The sequence below is a fragment of the Spodoptera frugiperda genome, chromosome 19 (assembly GCF_023101765.2).
Source record: "Spodoptera frugiperda isolate SF20-4 chromosome 19, AGI-APGP_CSIRO_Sfru_2.0, whole genome shotgun sequence".
Taxonomy (NCBI): Eukaryota; Metazoa; Arthropoda; class Insecta; order Lepidoptera; family Noctuidae; genus Spodoptera; species Spodoptera frugiperda.
In genome coordinates this window covers 3594614-3613689 of record NC_064230.1, presented here as the reverse complement: position 1 = coordinate 3613689, position 19076 = coordinate 3594614, and the positions used below count along the sequence as shown (strand labels likewise).

The 19076-nt window shown below is 38.9% G+C and overlaps 1 protein-coding gene across 3 annotated transcripts; it reads right to left on the bottom strand.

Moving 5' to 3' along the window:
* Window positions 1–244: 244 nt before the first annotated feature.
* On the bottom strand, window positions 245–18687 carry LOC118281258 (zinc finger protein 37). Of its 3 annotated transcripts, none has more exons than XM_050700929.1 (17): window positions 18488–18687; window positions 17486–17651; window positions 17068–17114; window positions 14614–14767; window positions 13826–13987; window positions 13309–13401; window positions 12327–12467; window positions 10897–11414; window positions 9037–9238; window positions 8176–8306; window positions 7788–7862; window positions 6734–6872; window positions 5901–6013; window positions 4847–4970; window positions 3397–3537; window positions 2253–2453; window positions 245–912 (listed from the first exon to the last, which is right to left on the bottom strand). In XM_050700929.1, the coding sequence occupies exons 5-17, from the start codon at window positions 13898–13900 to the stop codon at window positions 697–699; spliced, it is 2169 nt and encodes a 722-aa protein (XP_050556886.1). In that variant the 5' UTR covers window positions 13901–13987; window positions 14614–14767; window positions 17068–17114; window positions 17486–17651; window positions 18488–18687; the 3' UTR covers window positions 245–696. The 3 variants fall into 3 exon arrangements, with proteins under 3 accessions (XP_050556886.1, XP_050556887.1, XP_050556888.1); XM_050700930.1 differs by having other exon boundaries at window positions 14614–14678; XM_050700931.1 differs by lacking the exon at window positions 12327–12467.
* Window positions 18688–19076: the final 389 nt, after the last annotated feature.

Genomic DNA, 19076 nt, shown 5'->3' with positions numbered 1-19076 from the left:
TTGTTCACGAAAGTTCGCAATAAATATAGAATTGTAGTATGAAATCTGCGAAGATTTTTCGTTCGTTCGTTGAATTAGAGTAGCCCTGGTGTTGCGGGTGTCAATAGGCGGCGGTGATTGCTTACCATCAGGTGATCCGTGTGATCGTTTGCCTCTTATTTCATAAAATAAGTCTTGTTATTGACTCAACCTTACCCCGAGTGGTTTAATAAATGTAGGTATTATTAAATAAAACTAAAGCATGTAGTATATTCTTATAAATCTTTATTATAATAACATCATATATTATGTATTGTTATGTGTATTTATTTTATTATCTCATCACGCCTTTAATCACCGAATGGGAAGGCAGAGGTGCACAGTATGGCACATAATGCCACTGTATATAATGTATACTCACTTTGCACCGTTGGTCGAGTGGTAGCAAGGGATCTCGGGTTCGATCCCCGGGTCGGACAGATTATTATTGGACTTTTAACGGTTTTCCAAAAATTTCTCAGTAGTAGCACGGAGTCTGAAATTTTGTCCGGTATATGACCATAGGCTCACCCCCTATTACATGGGACTTATAACACAAGTGCTGAAAAGTAGATGTACTTGTATAGCGGCATTGTGTCGTAATGTGCACCTCTGCCTACCCCTTCTTGGATAAAAGGTGTAACGTTGCAACATATAAGTAAGGGTGTAAGTTTAGCCTCATGCTTTTAATTTACCCTTAGTAAAGGCATGTTTACGGGGAGTTTCCTGAGATCGGTCTTTTAAACTTGCATCACTTTTCTTAGGTCTCTGCCGAACACGCTTTGGTCTAGGTACATTCAAATGTACATGTTTCACATGAGCCTGGAGATCGCATTTAGCCGCGAACGCCTTTTCACACACACCACACTTGAAAGGCTTCTCTCCTGTATGTATCTGAAAAAATGGAAAATTATTTCTTTACTAGCTACTTCCGGTTTCACCCGCTCTGCTTCGCTCCTATTGGTCATAGCGTGATGTTTTATATCCTATAACATTCCTCGATAAATGCACTATTCAACACAAAAAGAATTATTTAAATCGGACCAGTAGTTCTGGAGATTAGCGCGTTCAAACAAATTAGCGCGTTCAAACAAACAAACAAACAAACAAACAAACAAACTCTTCAGCTTTATAATATTAAGTATAGATTTACCGACTTCATAATGAAAGGTGGTTGTTTTTATTGACAGAACCATAATAAAATCCCGTCTTTTAAGTAAATAAAACAAGAAACCTAAATTTTCAAATACTAAACAGGCATTATACAACCATGGTACTATTAATTTACGATTTAAATAAAATAGATTAACTTGGCTATCGCATGAAAACACAAGTATATCTACTTGTATTGCATGATTACGAATTATGATGGTATATTGCATGATTACGTGCGATGACCAAGTCGATCTATTTTATTTAAAACGTAAAATAAATGTAATGTTGATATGATAACAATTTACATTATAACTTAAGACAGAAGGTCCCTTAAGTAGGGACTAAATAAAATAACCGACTTGGTAATACATGGATCTCACAACTTTTTACTGTAGAAAAACTGATGAGGTGCGAGACTTGGACATTTTTACAGAATGTTTTTGATGGTATAACTTTAACTACGACTGTAGGATAAAAGTGTGAGTTTATGTGTAGGTATATGAAACATACACACATACACATACATCTATTTATATATTTATTTATTTCATTACGGATAAATCATATAACCTAATAATTTATTGAGGCCTTTTATAAAATACTAACTACTTCCGCGCGGTTTCACCCGCTCTGCTTGGCTCCTATTGGTCATAGCGTGATGTTTTATAGCCTATAGCCTTCCTTGATAAATTCACTACCCAACACAAAAAGAATTATTCAACTCTGCCTCGTTGGCCGAGTGGTTGCAAGTGCGACTGCCGAACAAGGGGTCTCGGGTTCGATTCCCGGGTCGGGCGAAGTATTACTGGGCTTTTTTCGGTTTTTCGAAAATTTCTCAGTGGTAACACGGAGTCTGTAAATGTGCCCGGTATATGGCAATAGGCTCACCCCCTATTACATGAGACTTACAACATAAATTGTGAAAAGTGTGTGTACATTGTATAGCGGCATTACGTGTCGTAATGTGCACCTCTGCCTACCCCTACGGAGATAAAAGGCGTGACGTTACTTTTTATTAATACCACATTAAACTTCTTAGGACAAAAGTGTGAATTTACACATACATAGCTTATACTTACACGTAAATGCCTCATCATGTTATTTTTGTAGGCAAACTGTTTCCCACAGAGCCGGCATTCAATGGGTTGGTAATTAGAGTCATGGTGCTTGATATGTTCAATAAGTGTGAACTTCACACTGAAACGTTTACTGCATACATCGCACTGAAATTGTTTCTTCCCGGTATGGACACGCGTGTGATTTTCTAAACTCACTTTGTGCTGTGGAAGAGAACAAATAATATTAAAAAAAAAACTGGTTGCCTGTAAAGTCGGTTTTACGGGCGAAGATTTTACGTGACAACTTCTTTTTCTCGGTAGAATATTTATTGACACACGAATTTCATGATTTTTGACCCCCTCCCCCGTCCATGTCACAATAGGTCACATTTGTGAGACCCCCCTAGAGTGACGTCACATTTTATAATTTTACATCTAGATTTTTTTAAGTTTTTAGACAATAGTATCAAGTTCGTGTTTTAACAGTTAGATTATAATAATTGAAATGTGACGTCACGAAATTTAAGACCTCTCCCACCCCCTTGGCGCGTCCCAGGGAAATGAATGACTGCATAGGCGTAGCCAGGGGGGGGGGGTACATCCCCTGTTTGGCAAAGGTCTCTATGACTACCTATGAATCTGTTTATTACATATTACATAAATAGTTTTTTTTTCTCATGTATGATTTTTTTTTGTCACACATTTAATAGGTCGACTTTCTTGATTCCCTCCCGATACTAAAACCTGGCTACGCCTATGAATGACTGTCTTGGATCCCGCAACGAAACAAATCAGAAGATGTTATTAGAGGAGAAGAAAAAGAACTAACATAAGTGAGTGTGGGAGAGCCATGCTTCGGCACGAATGGGCCGGCTCGACCGGAGTGATACCACGGCCGAGCAGAAAACCAACGTGAAACAACGCTTGCGTTGTGTTTCGTTGTGTGAGTGAGGTTACCGGAGGCCCAATTCCCCCCTTCCCAATCTTCCCCATCCCCGATTCCCGAACAACAACCCTTAAATTCCTAACTCCCAAAAAGCCGGCAACGCACTTGTAACGCCTCTGGTGTTTCAAGTGTCCATGGGCGGCGGCGATTGCTTATCATCAGGTGATACGTATGCCCGTTTACCGGCGTGTTCCATAAAAAAAGTGAAATTATACGTACCGCGAACATTTTCCCGCAATGCTCGCACATGAAGGGCTTGCGTTCTACCTGAGTGAACTGCGCGGGTGACAGCCCCAGGCCCGGGTGTGCGCGGTGAAAGTGCCACTTGTATGCTGCGACACCGCCGCAATGTACGCCGCACTGGGACACACAGACAGAAATACTAAGGTACCGTAAAATTATAGAGGTACACTAGCGGACCCGACAGACGTTGTCCTGTCTACACGTCTTTAATTTGAAAATTTGTCGGATCCAATGTAAAACATTCCAAAATCAACAACTACTAATAAATAAAAAAATAATTAAAAAATCATTGAACAGCGAACAAAACTGTGAATCTACACCATTCTCAGATCCCCTTGAACACACACAAAAAATTTCATCAAAATCGGTCCAGTCGTTTAAGAGAAGTTCAGTGACATACACACTTACAGAAGAATTATACAATGTGATAGGGGTGAGACTTCTAACCCGTTAAGGCTGAGTACTACATCTAATTTTATCGACAAAAATAATAATATAGGGGGTTGAACCCCCAATTGAAAATATTGAAAAACAGCGATTTTTTCAGTAAAAATAATTCACAAATGACTTTTTTTTCTCACCAAAACATTATCAAACATATGAAAAAAGTAATGAATTAGTTAGCCAAGGTTATTAGCTACCGTTTGTCGTTTTTTTTTTGTTTCTACGACGCATACAACCTTTGATATCACATAAAGTAAAAAAAATATTAAAATAGCCATAATTTTTAGGGGGAGGGGGTTCAACACCCCATATTATTTTTTTTGTCGATAAAATTAGATGTAGTACTCAGCCTTAACGGGTTAGAAGTCTCACCCCTATCACATTGTATATGTACATAAACATCGATGTTTTCCTTCACCGTTTGTCAGTGGTGTCTAAAGGTAAGCGTCCACAGGCCCGTATCGTACGCATCGCACGCAACGGATTTTAGTTTGTCTTGTATAGAAACTCATACAACTGCGTCCACTGATCCGCATCGTACGGACCGCATCATCGGCAATGTCTACATGCGATGCGTACTGATGACGTCATACGGAATGCGTGCGATGCGTACGATGCGGGTCTATGGACGCTTAGCTTAAGTAATCTTAGAACAAAGCGTATATTAGTTTTGCATTGGTCTAAAAGTTTGCGTCACAGAAATCCATAGGCTAGTTTCTTACTAGTCAAATTCAATACTTTTTTCGAAACGTCAAAAACGATATTTTCTATTAACTTTGTATGAAATAGTGCGTTATGACGTCATCAGATTTTTACGTCAAATAGCAGACTTATTTCTAGAAATTTTGCTAGAAAAAATCGAAAATTAAGTAGTTCATCAAATTTATGAATGAGAGTGTGATTTTGGAATATTTTATTGTATTGAAAAGTTGTAATAATTTATTTTTGACCCAGTCATCATCTCTATTTTACGGTCACTTACTTGTTCACAAGCGATGGTTTGAAATCTATCGGTATCTTCACGCCACAGTCTGCATCGACGATCGAATGCCGTGGCGTCGTCAAATTTACGTGTTTTTTTCGACGAGTCGTTAAACAAACGATTGCTGAAACATAAATATGGAATCTAAGTGTGGGAGAGCCATGCTTCAGCACGAATGGGCCGGCTCGACCGGAGTGATACCACGGCCGAGCAGAAAACCGACGTGAAACAACGCTTGCGTTGTGTTTCATTGTGTGAGTGAGGTTACCAGAGGCCCTATTCTCCCTTCCCAATTTTCCCAATCCCCAATTCCCCAACAACCCCCAAAGGGCTGGTAACGCACTTGTAACGCCTCTGGTGTTTCAAGTGACCATGGGCGGCGGCGATTGCTTACCATCAGGTGATCCGTCTGCTCGTTTACCGGTTTATACAATAAAAAAATTGAATTCTAGCTACTTCCGCGCTGTGTTCGGCTAATATTGATCGTAGCGTGATGTTTTATAGTTTATAACCTTTCTCGATAAATGGACTATCCAACTATGAAATTATTATTCAATTCGGACCAGCAATTCCGGAGATAAAGATAAACAGTTAAAGTGTTAAATTGGTATAAGATGTGCTCATTGTGTATAAAAATGTGTAAAATTTATATAAAAACGTGTAAAATTTATATAAAAATTAGTAATATATATAAAATTTGTAAGAACATGTGTAAAATGTGTATAAAAAGTGTAAGTATATCTATAATATAAAAATAAGTGGGGTATTCCCTCCTGTCACTTTAACTCCAGAACGCAACCGATTTCCACGATTTTGCATTCGTTAGAAAGGGCTCGAGCTCCGTGAGGTTTAAAGCAAAGAAAATTTAGGAAAAATTCAGCGCAACAGAGTTCGCCGGGTTGTTCTGTATAAAAAATAGTAAAATATGTATAAAAAGTGTAACAATTGTATAAAAGAGTGTAAAATATGTATAAAATGTGCAACATTTGTATAAAAGAGTGTAAAATTTGTATAAAAATGGCTATAAAATCATAAATAACACATGTGAACTCACGGATCATCTTCACTCTCTAAATGCTTAGAGGAGAGTCGCAGATGTGTCTCGTATGCTTTCTGGTTCAAGAATTGTACGTCACAGACTTCGCAGTGCGGACCATCCAATGGCTGCTAAAATATACAAAATAAATTATGTCGACTTTTGGAAAGGAACAACGTAAATATCACGCCTTTTTTTAATCCCCGAAGGGGTAGGCCATGTCACTATACAATGTACGCTCACAATTCACCATTTTGTGTTATAAGTACCATGTAATAGGGGGTGAACCTTTTGTCATATACTGGGCACAATTCCAGACTCCGTGCTACCACTGAGAAATTTTCGAAAAACCGAAAAAAGCCCAGTAATACTTCGCACGACCCGGGAATCGAACCCGACACCCCTTGCCCGGCAGTCACACTTGCAACCACTCGGCCAACGAGGCAGTCATGATAAAAAATACATAATTATATAAGCGGAATTTAAAACTAAAAATCTTACTGTATTGTTCGTGTAGCATGGATTTCCGCAAAGTATAGCCTGATTCCATAGGCGTAGCCAGGGGGGGGGGGGTTGGGGGTTCAACCCCCCCCCCCCCCCAAATTAAATACGTACCTAGACTTTACAGAGCGTAATTTTTGTATTTAGCATAGTACATCCCCTGTTTGGCAAAGGTCTCTACATACATATATGACGAAATAAACAGATTCATAGGTCTCTACCTATGAATCTGTTTATTACATATTATAAAGTGTTTTTTTTGGTCACACATTTCATGGGTCGACTTTCTTGAACCCCTCCCGAAACTAAAACCTGGCTACGCCTATACCTGATTCTATTCTATAGCTTACATTTTTGTCATCGAATTTATGCCTGAACCGCTTATGGGCGCGCACTCCGTTGTCTCCGACGAACGTATATCCACACAGTTCGCACACACAGTCTGACATGTGTTTGAGGCGGAGGTGGCTTAACATCGTCGTCTTTTTACTGAAACAAAACAATACCGGCCGAATTGAATTAAGTGTGGGAGAGCCATGCTTCGGCACGAATGGGCCGGTTCGACCGGAGTGATACCACGTCCTCACCGAAAACCGACGTGAAACACCGCTTGCGTTAGTGAGGCCAATTCCCCAATAACCCCCTTCCCAATCTTCCCAATCCCCGATTCCCCAACAACCCTTAAATTCCTAACCCCAAAAGGCCGGCAACGCACTTGTAACGCCTCTGGTGTTTCAACTGTCCATGGGCGGCGGCGATTGCTTACCATCAGGTGATACGTCTACTCGTGTTCCATAAAAAAAAATGAGGATCTCCTCCTTTTTGGGAAGTCGGTTAAAAACAAGAAATTAATTGCATAAATTTCAATGTACTGGGCCTATTTCGCTCATTTTACGTATATTGTCAGCCAAGATGATAACAAATATATGATTTAAATTAAGTCATAAGAGGTTTCCCTATACAGGTATGTAAGATACAGTGCCGGCGTAAGGGCCATTGATACCCCGGACGAAAATATTGTGGCGCCCACTTGACTCAAGTATTGCACCGATATCGTTAAAGTCACTCCTCGACCACAAACCGTCAAAAAATCCATCTAAAAAAAATCTCAATAAAAAATATGCATATGCACAGAGCGTAGAGCACAGTTCTGAGGGTTTGCACCAGGAGAGGCAAGAGACTCCAACTTCAGACCTTGGCGCCCCACAGAAGTTTTTTTTTTTTTTTAAGGGCAGAAAATCATCCAATGACTTCTTCCGCCTTGGGCGAGGCGAGAGGGAGTATCAGACTCTTACTGACGAAAAACCTGGTACCCCGTTCCTTCTCCTGCTTTTCGAGCCGGAGCCCCGGTAAACCCGCTAGGTAGTCCGCAGCTCTGGGCCATACTATATAATATGTACTCACTCGAATTGCACCCCACACTGCGGGCAAATGAATTTAGTGCCGCCGTGGTATTTCACATGCGCGAGCGCTACGTCCCTGAAACAATATAATTTCAATAACGGAGACAGCTACAATAGGGTAGGTGACTAATTTTTATTTCAATGTCAAAGTCAAAGTAAAAGTCAAAATTATTTACATATTTCAAATAGACTAGGAAGACACTTTTGAATGTCAAAGCAAATATAATAATATTAATATTAATAACGTCTGTCTGTCGGTCAGTCCTCTAGTGAAGTTAGTAGATTCCTATAGAGAAGAACGAGCAAGAAACTCTATAGGTTATTCTTTTTCAATCAGATTCAAACAAACAAACTCTTCAGCTTTATAATATTAGTATAGATAGATTTACCTATGTCTCGTGACTAGCGGGCAGAGTTTACAAATAAACTCCGAAGTATGTAGTCTCCTCATATGTTTCTTCATCTGCCTACCCAATTTCATACGGACCTTACAAATGACGCATTTTAAAGGACCCGCTTTCTGGAACAAAATATTTAGAATATATATTTTTTTGAAACACCAGAGGCGTTACAAGTGCGTTGCCGGCCTTTTGGGAGTTAGGAATTTTAGGGTTGTTGTTCGGGAATCGGGGATCACATTTTCATCGCACGCAACGGATTTTAGTTTGTCTTGTATAGAAACTCATACAACTGCGTCCACTGATCCGCATCGTACGGACCGCATCATCGGCAATGCCTACATGCGATACGTGCTGATGACGTCATTTGGAATGCGTACGGTGCGGGTCTATGGACGGTTACCTTAAATAGGTACTTTTAAAATGTCAACAAATAATTAAATAAATCAATAATAGTTTGTCAGTCTGTCAGTCGGTGAAGCTAGGTGCTCGTTTCGCGCGTTTGTCAGTGGTATCTATTTAGGGAACAGAGAGTAAAGTTCCCTAAGAAAAGGAGGATCCTCCGACCAGGCGAGGTGATCGTGCCTGGCGGGCTTTCTGCCCAACTGTTGTTCGTTGAGATTTTCTATCCGCATGTAAACTTCACATGTGCGATACAGGGCTTCTCCCAGTTGTGCAGTCTCTTTTCTGCCTTTAGGCTTAAGTCATTCTGTCTCCTGCATTAAATTCACCGAGGGAAGTGGAAACTAACGTTTTCTTTATCTTTTCTGGTCGGAGGATCCTCCTTTTCTTAGGGAACTTTACTCTCTGTTCCCTAAACATGTTTTAATAATCTCAAAAAGGTGGTCTTACCTCACTATGTTTCATACTATGTCTCTCCAATTTATCTTTTCTAAGGAACCCTTTAAAACAGACGGTACATTTATAGGGGGCCCTTAAATATCTCGCACTATTCTTGCGAGCCATTACTTCTTCAATAAGCCGCTCTTGCGATAGAGATTTCACAGTGAACACGGTCTCATCTATTGGTATCCCATACGCGTTTTCCTGCGGTCTGTAAATTTAGAAACAAAAATTTTAGTGTGGGAGAGCCATGCTTCTGAAATGGGCTTGACCGGAGTGATACCACGGCCGAGCAGAAAACCGACGTGAAACAACGCTTGCGTTGTGTGAGTGAGGTTTTTATTAACGGAGGCCCAATTACCCCCCTTCCCTATCTTCCCCATCCCCGATTCCCCAACAAACCTTAAAATCCCAACCCCTAAAATGCCGCCAACGCATTTGTAACGCCTCTAGTGTTCCAGGTGTCCATGGGCGGCAACGATTGCTTACCATCAGGTGATCCGCCTGCTCGTTTACCGGCTTATATCATAAAATTTGAATACTTTGGATAGAGCCAAGCCAATGTGTATACACTATACAGCTCATGATTTTGTAAATCTTAAATTAGTCAAATGAAAAAGCTTTAGGTACACAAATATACATGTACTATACATATAAACCTTCCTCTTGAAACACTCTATCTATTAAAAGCTGCATCAAAATCCGTTGCGTAGTTTTAAAGATTTAAGCATACAAAGGGACATAGGGACAGAGAAAGCAAAGTTTGGTTTGGGTAAAGTTGGCGTCGTTTTGAAGTTGAGCGGCCAGTAATGAAACTTAAATATTATGAAAGAACAGAATACAGCGATCAAAAGCTATTATGGTCATATTTCTCTAAACCATATCGGAACTGAGATATTTGGTTTTATATTGGTCATTGAAATCGAAGAAGTTATTAAATGTTATTGCACTCTTTATCTATGGGCCGATGGTGTGGCGCGCTTCTAATCTCTCGTGGACTTGTGGATAATTATAACGACCATAGGCGTAGCCAGGGGGGGGGGTTGGGGGTTCAAACCCCCCCGAAAAATGCGTACCTAGACATTACAGAGCGTTATGTGTCTAGTTAGCATAGTACATCCCCTGTTTGGCAAAGGTCTGTATGACTACCTATGAATCTATTTAAAATATTACATAATTTTTTTTTTTGGTCACACATTTCATGGGTCGACTTTCTGGTAGAAACACTGGAAGGGCAAGATGCACAAGGGCTAGATGCAATATTGGGCCACTATTGCTCATGTATAATCGGAAAACGGACCTTAGGCTGCTGTTCGCATATAATGTCCATTATATGGTACATGGGATGGGGCAGATATCAAAATAATCTGACTCCGCCGGCACAATTTTTAGATACCATTATTCGACATGACATTGAGAACGAAATGGACTAAGAAAGTTAATATGTAAATGTGTTTTTAAAAATCATGTAATAAATGCAATAAGGTATAATACTGTGTTTTTATTATTTCCTAGGGCCCAATACTAAAGTCACATTGATAGACGAGAGGTCGAGAAACAATAAAGCCAATAACTAATATCAATCTTCTAATAATATACAATAACTAAGATTTTTTAACACAGGACGGTAATTGAAGTATTTATAGAGACTACATTTTTAAATTCTTCAAACTCAAATATCTCAGCTTTGATATAACTTAGGATAAAAATAATTGAACATATATGTGTAATGAACACAGCAGAACAAAGTAACATGAAAATTATTGGTGGCCGCTGAAAAAAAAAATGACGCCACAAGTCCATACAAAGTTACTCAAACCCCTTTGTTTTATTTTATACTATGTAAAGTAACAATAACATCTAACTCACACAATCCATCGATTCTTCGATGTATCCATTTTTCTAGTCTTTCTCTTCACTGTATTGTTAACCACAATTTTCTCAGCACCATCGTCCGTATTCGTATCAAAGCAATCATCGTTCGTGTCATTCATATCCGCCATTTTGGCATCATTATCAAACACTGTTATATTGAATTGGTTATCGGCAACTGTAGGTGTCTTTACCAGTAGAATATTATCCCAATTCACTTTAGGAGCGTCACATTGAAAGCTATCTTGACTGTTATTAGTTATTATTTCTAATTCAGCATCCGTTTCATCGTCAGAAATTTTATTTTCATTTTTTATTACAATTTCATTTATTTCTGAATTGTCATCTAAATCTTCATCAAAAGTTAATTCTATAGTTTCAGTTTTAACTAATGGATCTGATTCTGTGTTTATATGTGTTTCCGATTCACAGTTAAAAGTCTCTATTTCGTCAATTGCTAAACTTGATTTTAAATTATGTTCTTGATAGAGATTTTGTATTTCAGTTATATTTAGCTGTAAGATAAAATATTATTTTATTTCACAATGCCAGGTGTGACAAATATTTGTATATCATTGTTACTAAAAATTCGAATTATCCGTCAAATAAGGGGACGTCCATTAAACATGTGAGACGCAATTAGGGGAGGGGGGTTCGACAAAAATCACGAAACATCACGAAGGGGACGGGGGGCTTTATAAAATATCACGTGTATATATTTTTTCACCGAACGCGGGTTTTTTAAACCTTAAAACGGGGTGTTGTATAGGATTTTTCACTTCCCCATAAAAGAGTATAATTATAATTATACATTTCTAAACTTATACCAATTTAGATGACATTTTTTGGTACTTGTATTACCTACAAAATCTTAAACCACTCATATTTTCTGTATTAAAAAAAATACACATGATGTTGGTTGGGGGTGTGGGGATTAATCTAAAATCTCACCACATCACCAAGGGGGAAGGGGGGTAAAAAAATTGTTGATAAAACCTCACTTGGTTAATGGAAGACCCCTAAGATTATCAGAAACATGCATTCAACCATAGCGTTGTTTCGCCGTGTGTTTGAGGATGGGCAGAATTTCATTCCTAATCTACTTGTATCTCCTCTAATGTAGCGGGTATACATGGACATGGAATTTTTACTCTTGAAAAAACGTTGATAATTTATAGCATAAAAAACGATACAATATTTTTCGGTTTTTCGAAAATTTCTCAGTGGTAGCACGGAGTCTGGAAATGTGCCCGGTATATGGCAATAGGCTCACCACCTATTACATGGGACTTACAACATACATTGTGAAATGTGGGTGTACATTGGCATTATGTGCCGTAATGTGCACCTCTGGCTACCCCTTCGAGGATTAAAGGCATGAACGCTATAAAGAAAAAAATATATTTTGAATCTTAAGCTATACGAACCTCTTCATGAGAATCCAAATGTTCCTGCATCAATTGATCACTGGTCAGCGCTTTACATTTAAACGCGGCCGCTGCATGCAGCCGCGCCTTACATTCCCAACATATGTTCATCGGAAACCTATCCTTGGAGTCTGTCCTCGGCTGATGGAGAAGAAGTGAATTAATTTATGTTTCGGTGTTATAACTTGTATGTGTTAAAAAGAAATTAATATCAACAGCCCATAACAACAGCCGTAGTGTCCTTAAAGGAAAATGCCGTGGCATTTAAACTAAATCTGGCCTTTTGCACCTTGACTTTTGTTTTTTTTTTTGTCATATTAATTTTTATGTTTATTGTTTTTTTAAATGGTGCAAATAAACTGTTTTTCTTTCTTTCTTTCTTTCAAATCTTGGTCCCACCTTCCAATAGCTATGTGTGTTAGGTACATGTTGGACACTGATAAAACTACCATGTTTAACAAAGAATTATTCTGAATGGAATGAGATCGGGCACGATCGAGAATGGCAAACGCACCTGTAACTCCTCTGGTGTTGCGGGTATCCTTGGGCGATACTGATCGCTTACCATCATCCGATCCGTCTGCTTGTTTGCCCGCTATCCCATAAATTAGGCCTAGGGCGCCAGATTATAGCGGGGCGTCACTAGATACGCGTGTCCAATTGGATATAGAGTGGGGAGCCCCAAAAAAAATAGGGGAGTATGAGCTGCTTGTCTAGGGCGCTCTACAATTGCAATCCGCCTCTGCATAAAAGGGTTGTCGGGTATCTATACAATACTTATAAAGCTGAACAGTTTGTTTGTTTGAACGCGATAATCTCCGGAACTACGAGTCCGATTTGAAGCCCCTTTTTGTGTTGGATAGCACATTTATCGAGGAAGGTTATAGGCTATAAATCATCACGCTACGATCAATAGGAACCGAGCAGAGCGGGTGAAACCGCGCGGAAGTAGCTAGTAAGAAATAATTTTAAAGAATCTCACCTCAATTCCTATAACATATAGATACATCTTATTTAAAGTCTCTTCGTTGAGATCAAACATCTTCGCATCTATCCTGAGACACAACTTGCACACCTACAAACAAAAGAACGTAAAGTACCTAGAAACAAAAATACGAGAATACCTGTAGGAGCCGGCAACGCACTTGTAACGCCTCTGGTGTTTCGGGTGTCCATGCGCGGCGGCAATTGCTTACCATCAGGTGACCCGTCTACTCGTTTACCGGCTTATAACTGTGGCGACATTGTGACAAGTGATAGATGACAGAAGTCGCACATAGACTATCGACGAGCAAATCAACGAATGACGTCATAAATCCTGCATCGCACATGTGAAGTTTACATATGAAGTTTACATGTGAATAAACATGGATAGAAAATCCTAACGAACAACAGTTGGGAAGAAAGCCCGCCAGACACGATCACCTCGCCTGGTCGGAGGATCCTCCTTTTCTTAGGGAACTTTACTCACTGAAATTAAATTAAAAGGGGAAACTTACGCGTAGCTTGTTAGTATCATGTATGTTTTGTTTTTTATCATTTTCTTTTTCTATATGTCTGCTAGAGTATTTCATTAGTATTTCCTTAGACAATGGTATTATTCGCACTATTGGAATAGCCGGCTTTTCCTTAATAGGCTCTTCATGTAAAGAATGTGTTGCCTGAAAATATAACATAATTATAATAGGGGTTTTTTTAAGAAGGGAAAATCATCTAATGACTTCTCTTGCCAGGGCAAGGCGAGAGGGAGTGTCAGACTCTTACTGACTAAAAACCACCCCGTTCCTACTCCTGCTTTTCGAGCCAGAGCCCCGGTAAACCCGCTAGGTAGTCCGCTGCTCCGGAATCATAATAGGGTGCCTACATGAGTAATTTCTAAGTCAAAGTCAACATTATTTATTGAAAGTAGACAGAAAGGCACTTTAACGTCAAAGCAGTGTCAAACCAAATACCTTACAATACCTACATACATATAAATATCTGTCTGTTGGTCAGTCCCCTCGTGAAGATATTTGCTATGTTTATTTTAATGTCCATATAGTAGATTAATTTAAAAAATACTTCTAATGATACCTATTGTATATTGAAATGAGAATATCGCATGACGTTAACTAGTTACATTTTATACGTACGACGATTTCGAGAGGAAGCGCCAGACCCTTACTGAACTAAAAACCACCCCGTTCCTACTCCTGCTTTTCGAGCCGGAGCCCCGGCAAACCCGCTAGGTAGTCCGCAGCTCCGGGGGCAAATTGGGCTAGTATACTGTATAGTGATGTATAGATACCTCATCTGAAGATATTTCTTCTTTAGGAACCGCTCCAGATTCTGTACATTCCTCGTCATCAGATTCTACAAAAAGGTTACTTGGTGAATAGAACTTCGGATCTAATGGTGCTACGGACAACCAGAGACCTTGCTGACTATTGTCACTTGGCAACCTAAAAACATTCCATTGATACTATAAATGTAAAAGTTTGTTTGTTTGGATGTTTGTCCGTCAATAACAATGAAACTACTGAACGGATTGTGATGAAATTTGGCAGAAGCTAGTTGATTTATAACTTTATAGCTGACCCGGCAAACTTCGTACCGCGTCAAACATTTTAAACCTTTTAAACCCTCCCTGGACTTCCACAATGGTATTATTCAAGAAATTTGCCAAATCGCCGGCCGTTTTCGAGTTTTAGCGAGACTAACGAACAACAATTTATTTTTATATCTTTATATATATTTATTCTGGTGTGTACCCACAAAAACATTTCATGTTAAATGTTCCAAGACGAGACCATATAGCTCGCACTGTCAAAAAAATCAGATCCCGTTAGAGCCAAGTTTCGAACCCTACATGCCCAGACCTAAATAGTCGATAAGCCCTAATTGGGCACTCAAATTCTACAGCCATAGCTCGTACTGCGTAGTTCTTAGCGCTAGCAGATTTTTACGCTATAATCTCGTAGGCGTGCAAACTTGGACGTAACTGGCGAGTCGGCCGCACGGATATTATTTAAACCGTGCGGCCGACTCGCCAGTTACGTCTTTTTGCTATTCGTCATATGGGCAGCTTAAAAATCTATTCAATCTTCTAAAAGTTTTCCGTGTCGGCCAACTCGCCAGTTACTCCAAGGTTTGCACGCCTACGAGATTATAGCGTAAAAACTCTGCTACGCGCTACGAACTACGCATTACGAGCTATGGCTGTAGAATTTCCCCGTAACTTTTCTTAGTGTGAAATTAGGGCTTATCTTTAGGTCTGGGCATGTAGGGTTAGAAACTTGGCTCTACACGGGTCTGATTACTTTTTGACAGTGCGAGCTATATGGTCTCGTCTTGAACATTTAACATGAAATGTTTTTGTGGGATTTCATTTCTTTTTGTAGGTGCTCATGTAGAAAGATAAAATGAGCGACCATGTTCTATGTACTTGTGTATAATTTTCAGATCTCAAGAGGAAATAGGGAATTAAGTTTCCCTATTTCAGATTTTTACCCCTCCGCGAACGCAAGACCTCTAGCGTAAAAGTTGCGGAAGTCTCGAACAAATAGACCCTAGTTTAAAATTGGGGGTAAAAGTTCCAAGTTTTAGGATTTTTTTGTTGTTTATAAATACTAGCTTACATACCAAATTTCAGTTTTCTAGGACTTCAGGAAGTACCTTAAACCTTTGTTGATCCTCAGTGAGTGAGTGAGTGAGTGAGTGAGTGACGAAATCGGGGTATTTTAGATATCAATAAAATCTAAAGTATAAGAGCTATGCAATTTTTAGAGGTTTATTAAGTCTACCACTGACATTATATCCTGAAAATTTTGTTTATCTGGTATAACCCAAACTCAAGTTATGAAGGTTCAAAAAGCGCTTCGAGAAAAGGTAGGTAGTGCCCTTGCGCTTGCGCTTCGCTTGGCTCCGTCTTGGCGGGGCACTACCGTGCCCCCAGATGTCACTGAACTTCTCTTAAACGAGTGGACCGATTTTGATGAACTTTTTTGTGTGTGTTCAAGGGGATCTGAGAATGGTTTAGATTCACAATTTTGTCCGCTGGACAATTTTTTTTAATTAGTTTTTAATTTATTAGTAGTTGTTGATTTTGGAATGTTTTACATTGGATCCGACAGACGGCGCTACCATCGCAGTGTCAAATATTAATGACGTTAGATATTGTCATAACATTTGAATAACAATTTTCATCAAAAAGTGTCCAGAATGTTTTAGCTTATTAAAAAAAGTTTAAAATTTTCAAATTAAAGACGTGTAGACAGGACAACGTCTGTCGGGTCCGCTAGTCTATACTTAATATTATAAAGCTGAAGAGTTTGTTTGTTTGTTTGAACGCGCTAATCTCCAGAACTACTGGTCCGATTTGAATAATTCTTTTTGTATTGAATAGTGCATTTATCGAGGAAGGCTATAGGCTATAAAACATCACGCTGTGACCAATAGGAGCCAAGGAGAGTGGGTGAAACCGCGCGGAAGTAGGTAGTAATATAGATAGATAGCTAGATAGATAGATAGATAGATAGATAGAAGATAGATAAACTAGCTTCTGCCAGCGGTTTCGCCCACGTCCCCTTGAGATAAGAAGTATCCTATCACCCATGTCAGCTCATACCCTGTCTGTATACCGAATTTCATCAAAATCCGTTTCTTCCACTAGTGTCAGGGATGATAGTGGGCCGTCTAAACATCCAAACAAACTTACACATTTTTTATTAAATTAAATAATACAAAATATTATGTAGCCTACCCTGTCTCCGAAACTTGTGCACGCCACAGCTTATGAGGTGTCAAAATCTAAAACAAGAAATTATGTCTGAGAAAAATTTTATGAACATCCACTCGCATTAACTATAGTTTTTAAACAGTAACCGTGTATCATTTGCTTTACGTTGCAACAGTAAAAGCCGAGATATCGGCACTCATTGACCAATTTTTTTACTATATAGACATACTGTTTGAACTCAAAGTAAATTGAAAAACATGGTAAATATCCCGTTTCGAGTTGTAATACCACTAGTATTAGAACTCGAAACGGGATATTAGTGACCATGTCAGTTTAAAAACCTATATAAAAACCACAACATTCCTACTCCTACTTTTCAATCCGGAGCCCCAGTAACCTGCTAGGTATTTCGCAGCTCCAGATCAGGCAATTAAATACATACCTTAGGAAATATGGACGGTACTGCATTCCCTTTTAACCGTTTTCTACTGAACACATTGACAAAATCATCATCGTTGAAATGTAAGTTGCATACAGCTGATGTTTTGGATATTTTGCCAGGTATTACTTCCCTCCATTTTGCAGCTAAATTTTCATCCTTAGGTATCCTGTACAACATACACATGAGATGAATTTAAATAAGTTATTTTTTATCATAACTTTCATGAGACACACTAAATTAATTATTATGTTATCGGTTTACTCATGTAATTTTTTGACAAGGAACTCGACTAGTTTTAAGCCATGCTAGAGGCTCATATTCATGAGCAGCGCGATGCAGCAAATTTCGCGCTACTATCAGTTACGTTAGTACACCGATAAGTCGATACCATAAGATTTATTCTTTTAAAGGGATTTCGGTTCTTCGGTTTTCGGTTCTCTTTTTATTTTAAGTCAGGAATTTCCCTTAATCCTTCTCCTAAGCCTGAAAACCGCATCACAATCGGTTTAGCCCAACGTGAGATAATGGCGCAAAAACATGTATACATAAGTTTGAAATCGCCAACCCACATTGAGCAAACATGGTGATAAATGCTCAAACCTTCTCCGTGTGAGAAGAGGCCTGTGATCAGCAGTGGCATAAGTGTGGGAGAGCCATTCTTCGGCATGTGTGGACCGGCTAGACGGGAGTGATACGGCCTCAGAAAATTGACATGAAACAACGATGTGCGTTGTGTTTCGTTGCCTGAGTGAGGTTGCCGGAGGCCCAATTACCCCATTCTCAATCGTCCCAATCCCCGATTCCCAAATAACCCTTAAATTCCTGACCCCCAAAAGGCCGGTAAAGCCCTTGTAATGCCTCTGATGTTTCAAGTGTCCATGGGCGGCGGCGATTGCTTACGATTAGGTGAGCCGTCTGCTCGTTTACCGTCTGCTAGTTTTATTCCATAAAAAAAGCAGAAATGAGGATACCATACCAGTTCTTATTGTAAACAAACACTACCTATGGAATGATAGGCCACTTCCTTCTTCTTCTTTTACGATTCACGTGTACATCCATTTACACAACAGATGTGCATCTTTAATAAATTATTACACAAATTAATTGCTCATAGTATCAGTGATAAAACAAAAATAACGTTTTGAAAATGTAATGTTTACAAAAATCAAATACAACGTTATGTCACTGCAATGTCACTGTCAACCATTGGCCATTATTGATTATGACGGCTTTCTAAAGTTGCCATTATTGAACTGTAAATGAACTACTAATGATATTGTGACTGGCATGATTATAATTATTTAACTATGATTACATAAGTGGTTTCAAAAACCACCATGAAAAAGTATAAATTTTATTTGTTTAAACGATATTTTTCATAAAATTCACTATGCATTCTTGATATTATGGTAAAAAACTGTAAGAATAAATTCTACCACTTGGAATAATTTTTTCGGTTCGGTTCGACTTTTATGAAAAAAGCTTAATGCAAAAGCAACTTTATTTCAATGTGTTAAGTTTTATTTTTGCCTTACATTTTAAATGATACTGACTGCGTACTTTGACAATTTGACATTGACTAGTTTGACAA

Excerpts from the sequence above, each read along its gene's own strand:
- LOC118281258 (XM_050700929.1), bottom strand. The coding sequence starts at position 13,900 with ATGAAATACTCTAGCAGACATATAGAAAAAGAAAATGATAAAAAACAA. Across the intron at positions 4,971-5,900 it reads TTAGAGAGTGAAGATGATCC|CAATCGTTTGTTTAACGACT; the intron begins GTGAGTTCACAT and ends TTTATGTTTCAG. Across the intron at positions 2,454-3,396 it reads ATTGCGGGAAAATGTTCGCG|CACAAAGTGAGTTTAGAAAA; the intron begins GTACGTATAATT and ends TCTCTTCCACAG.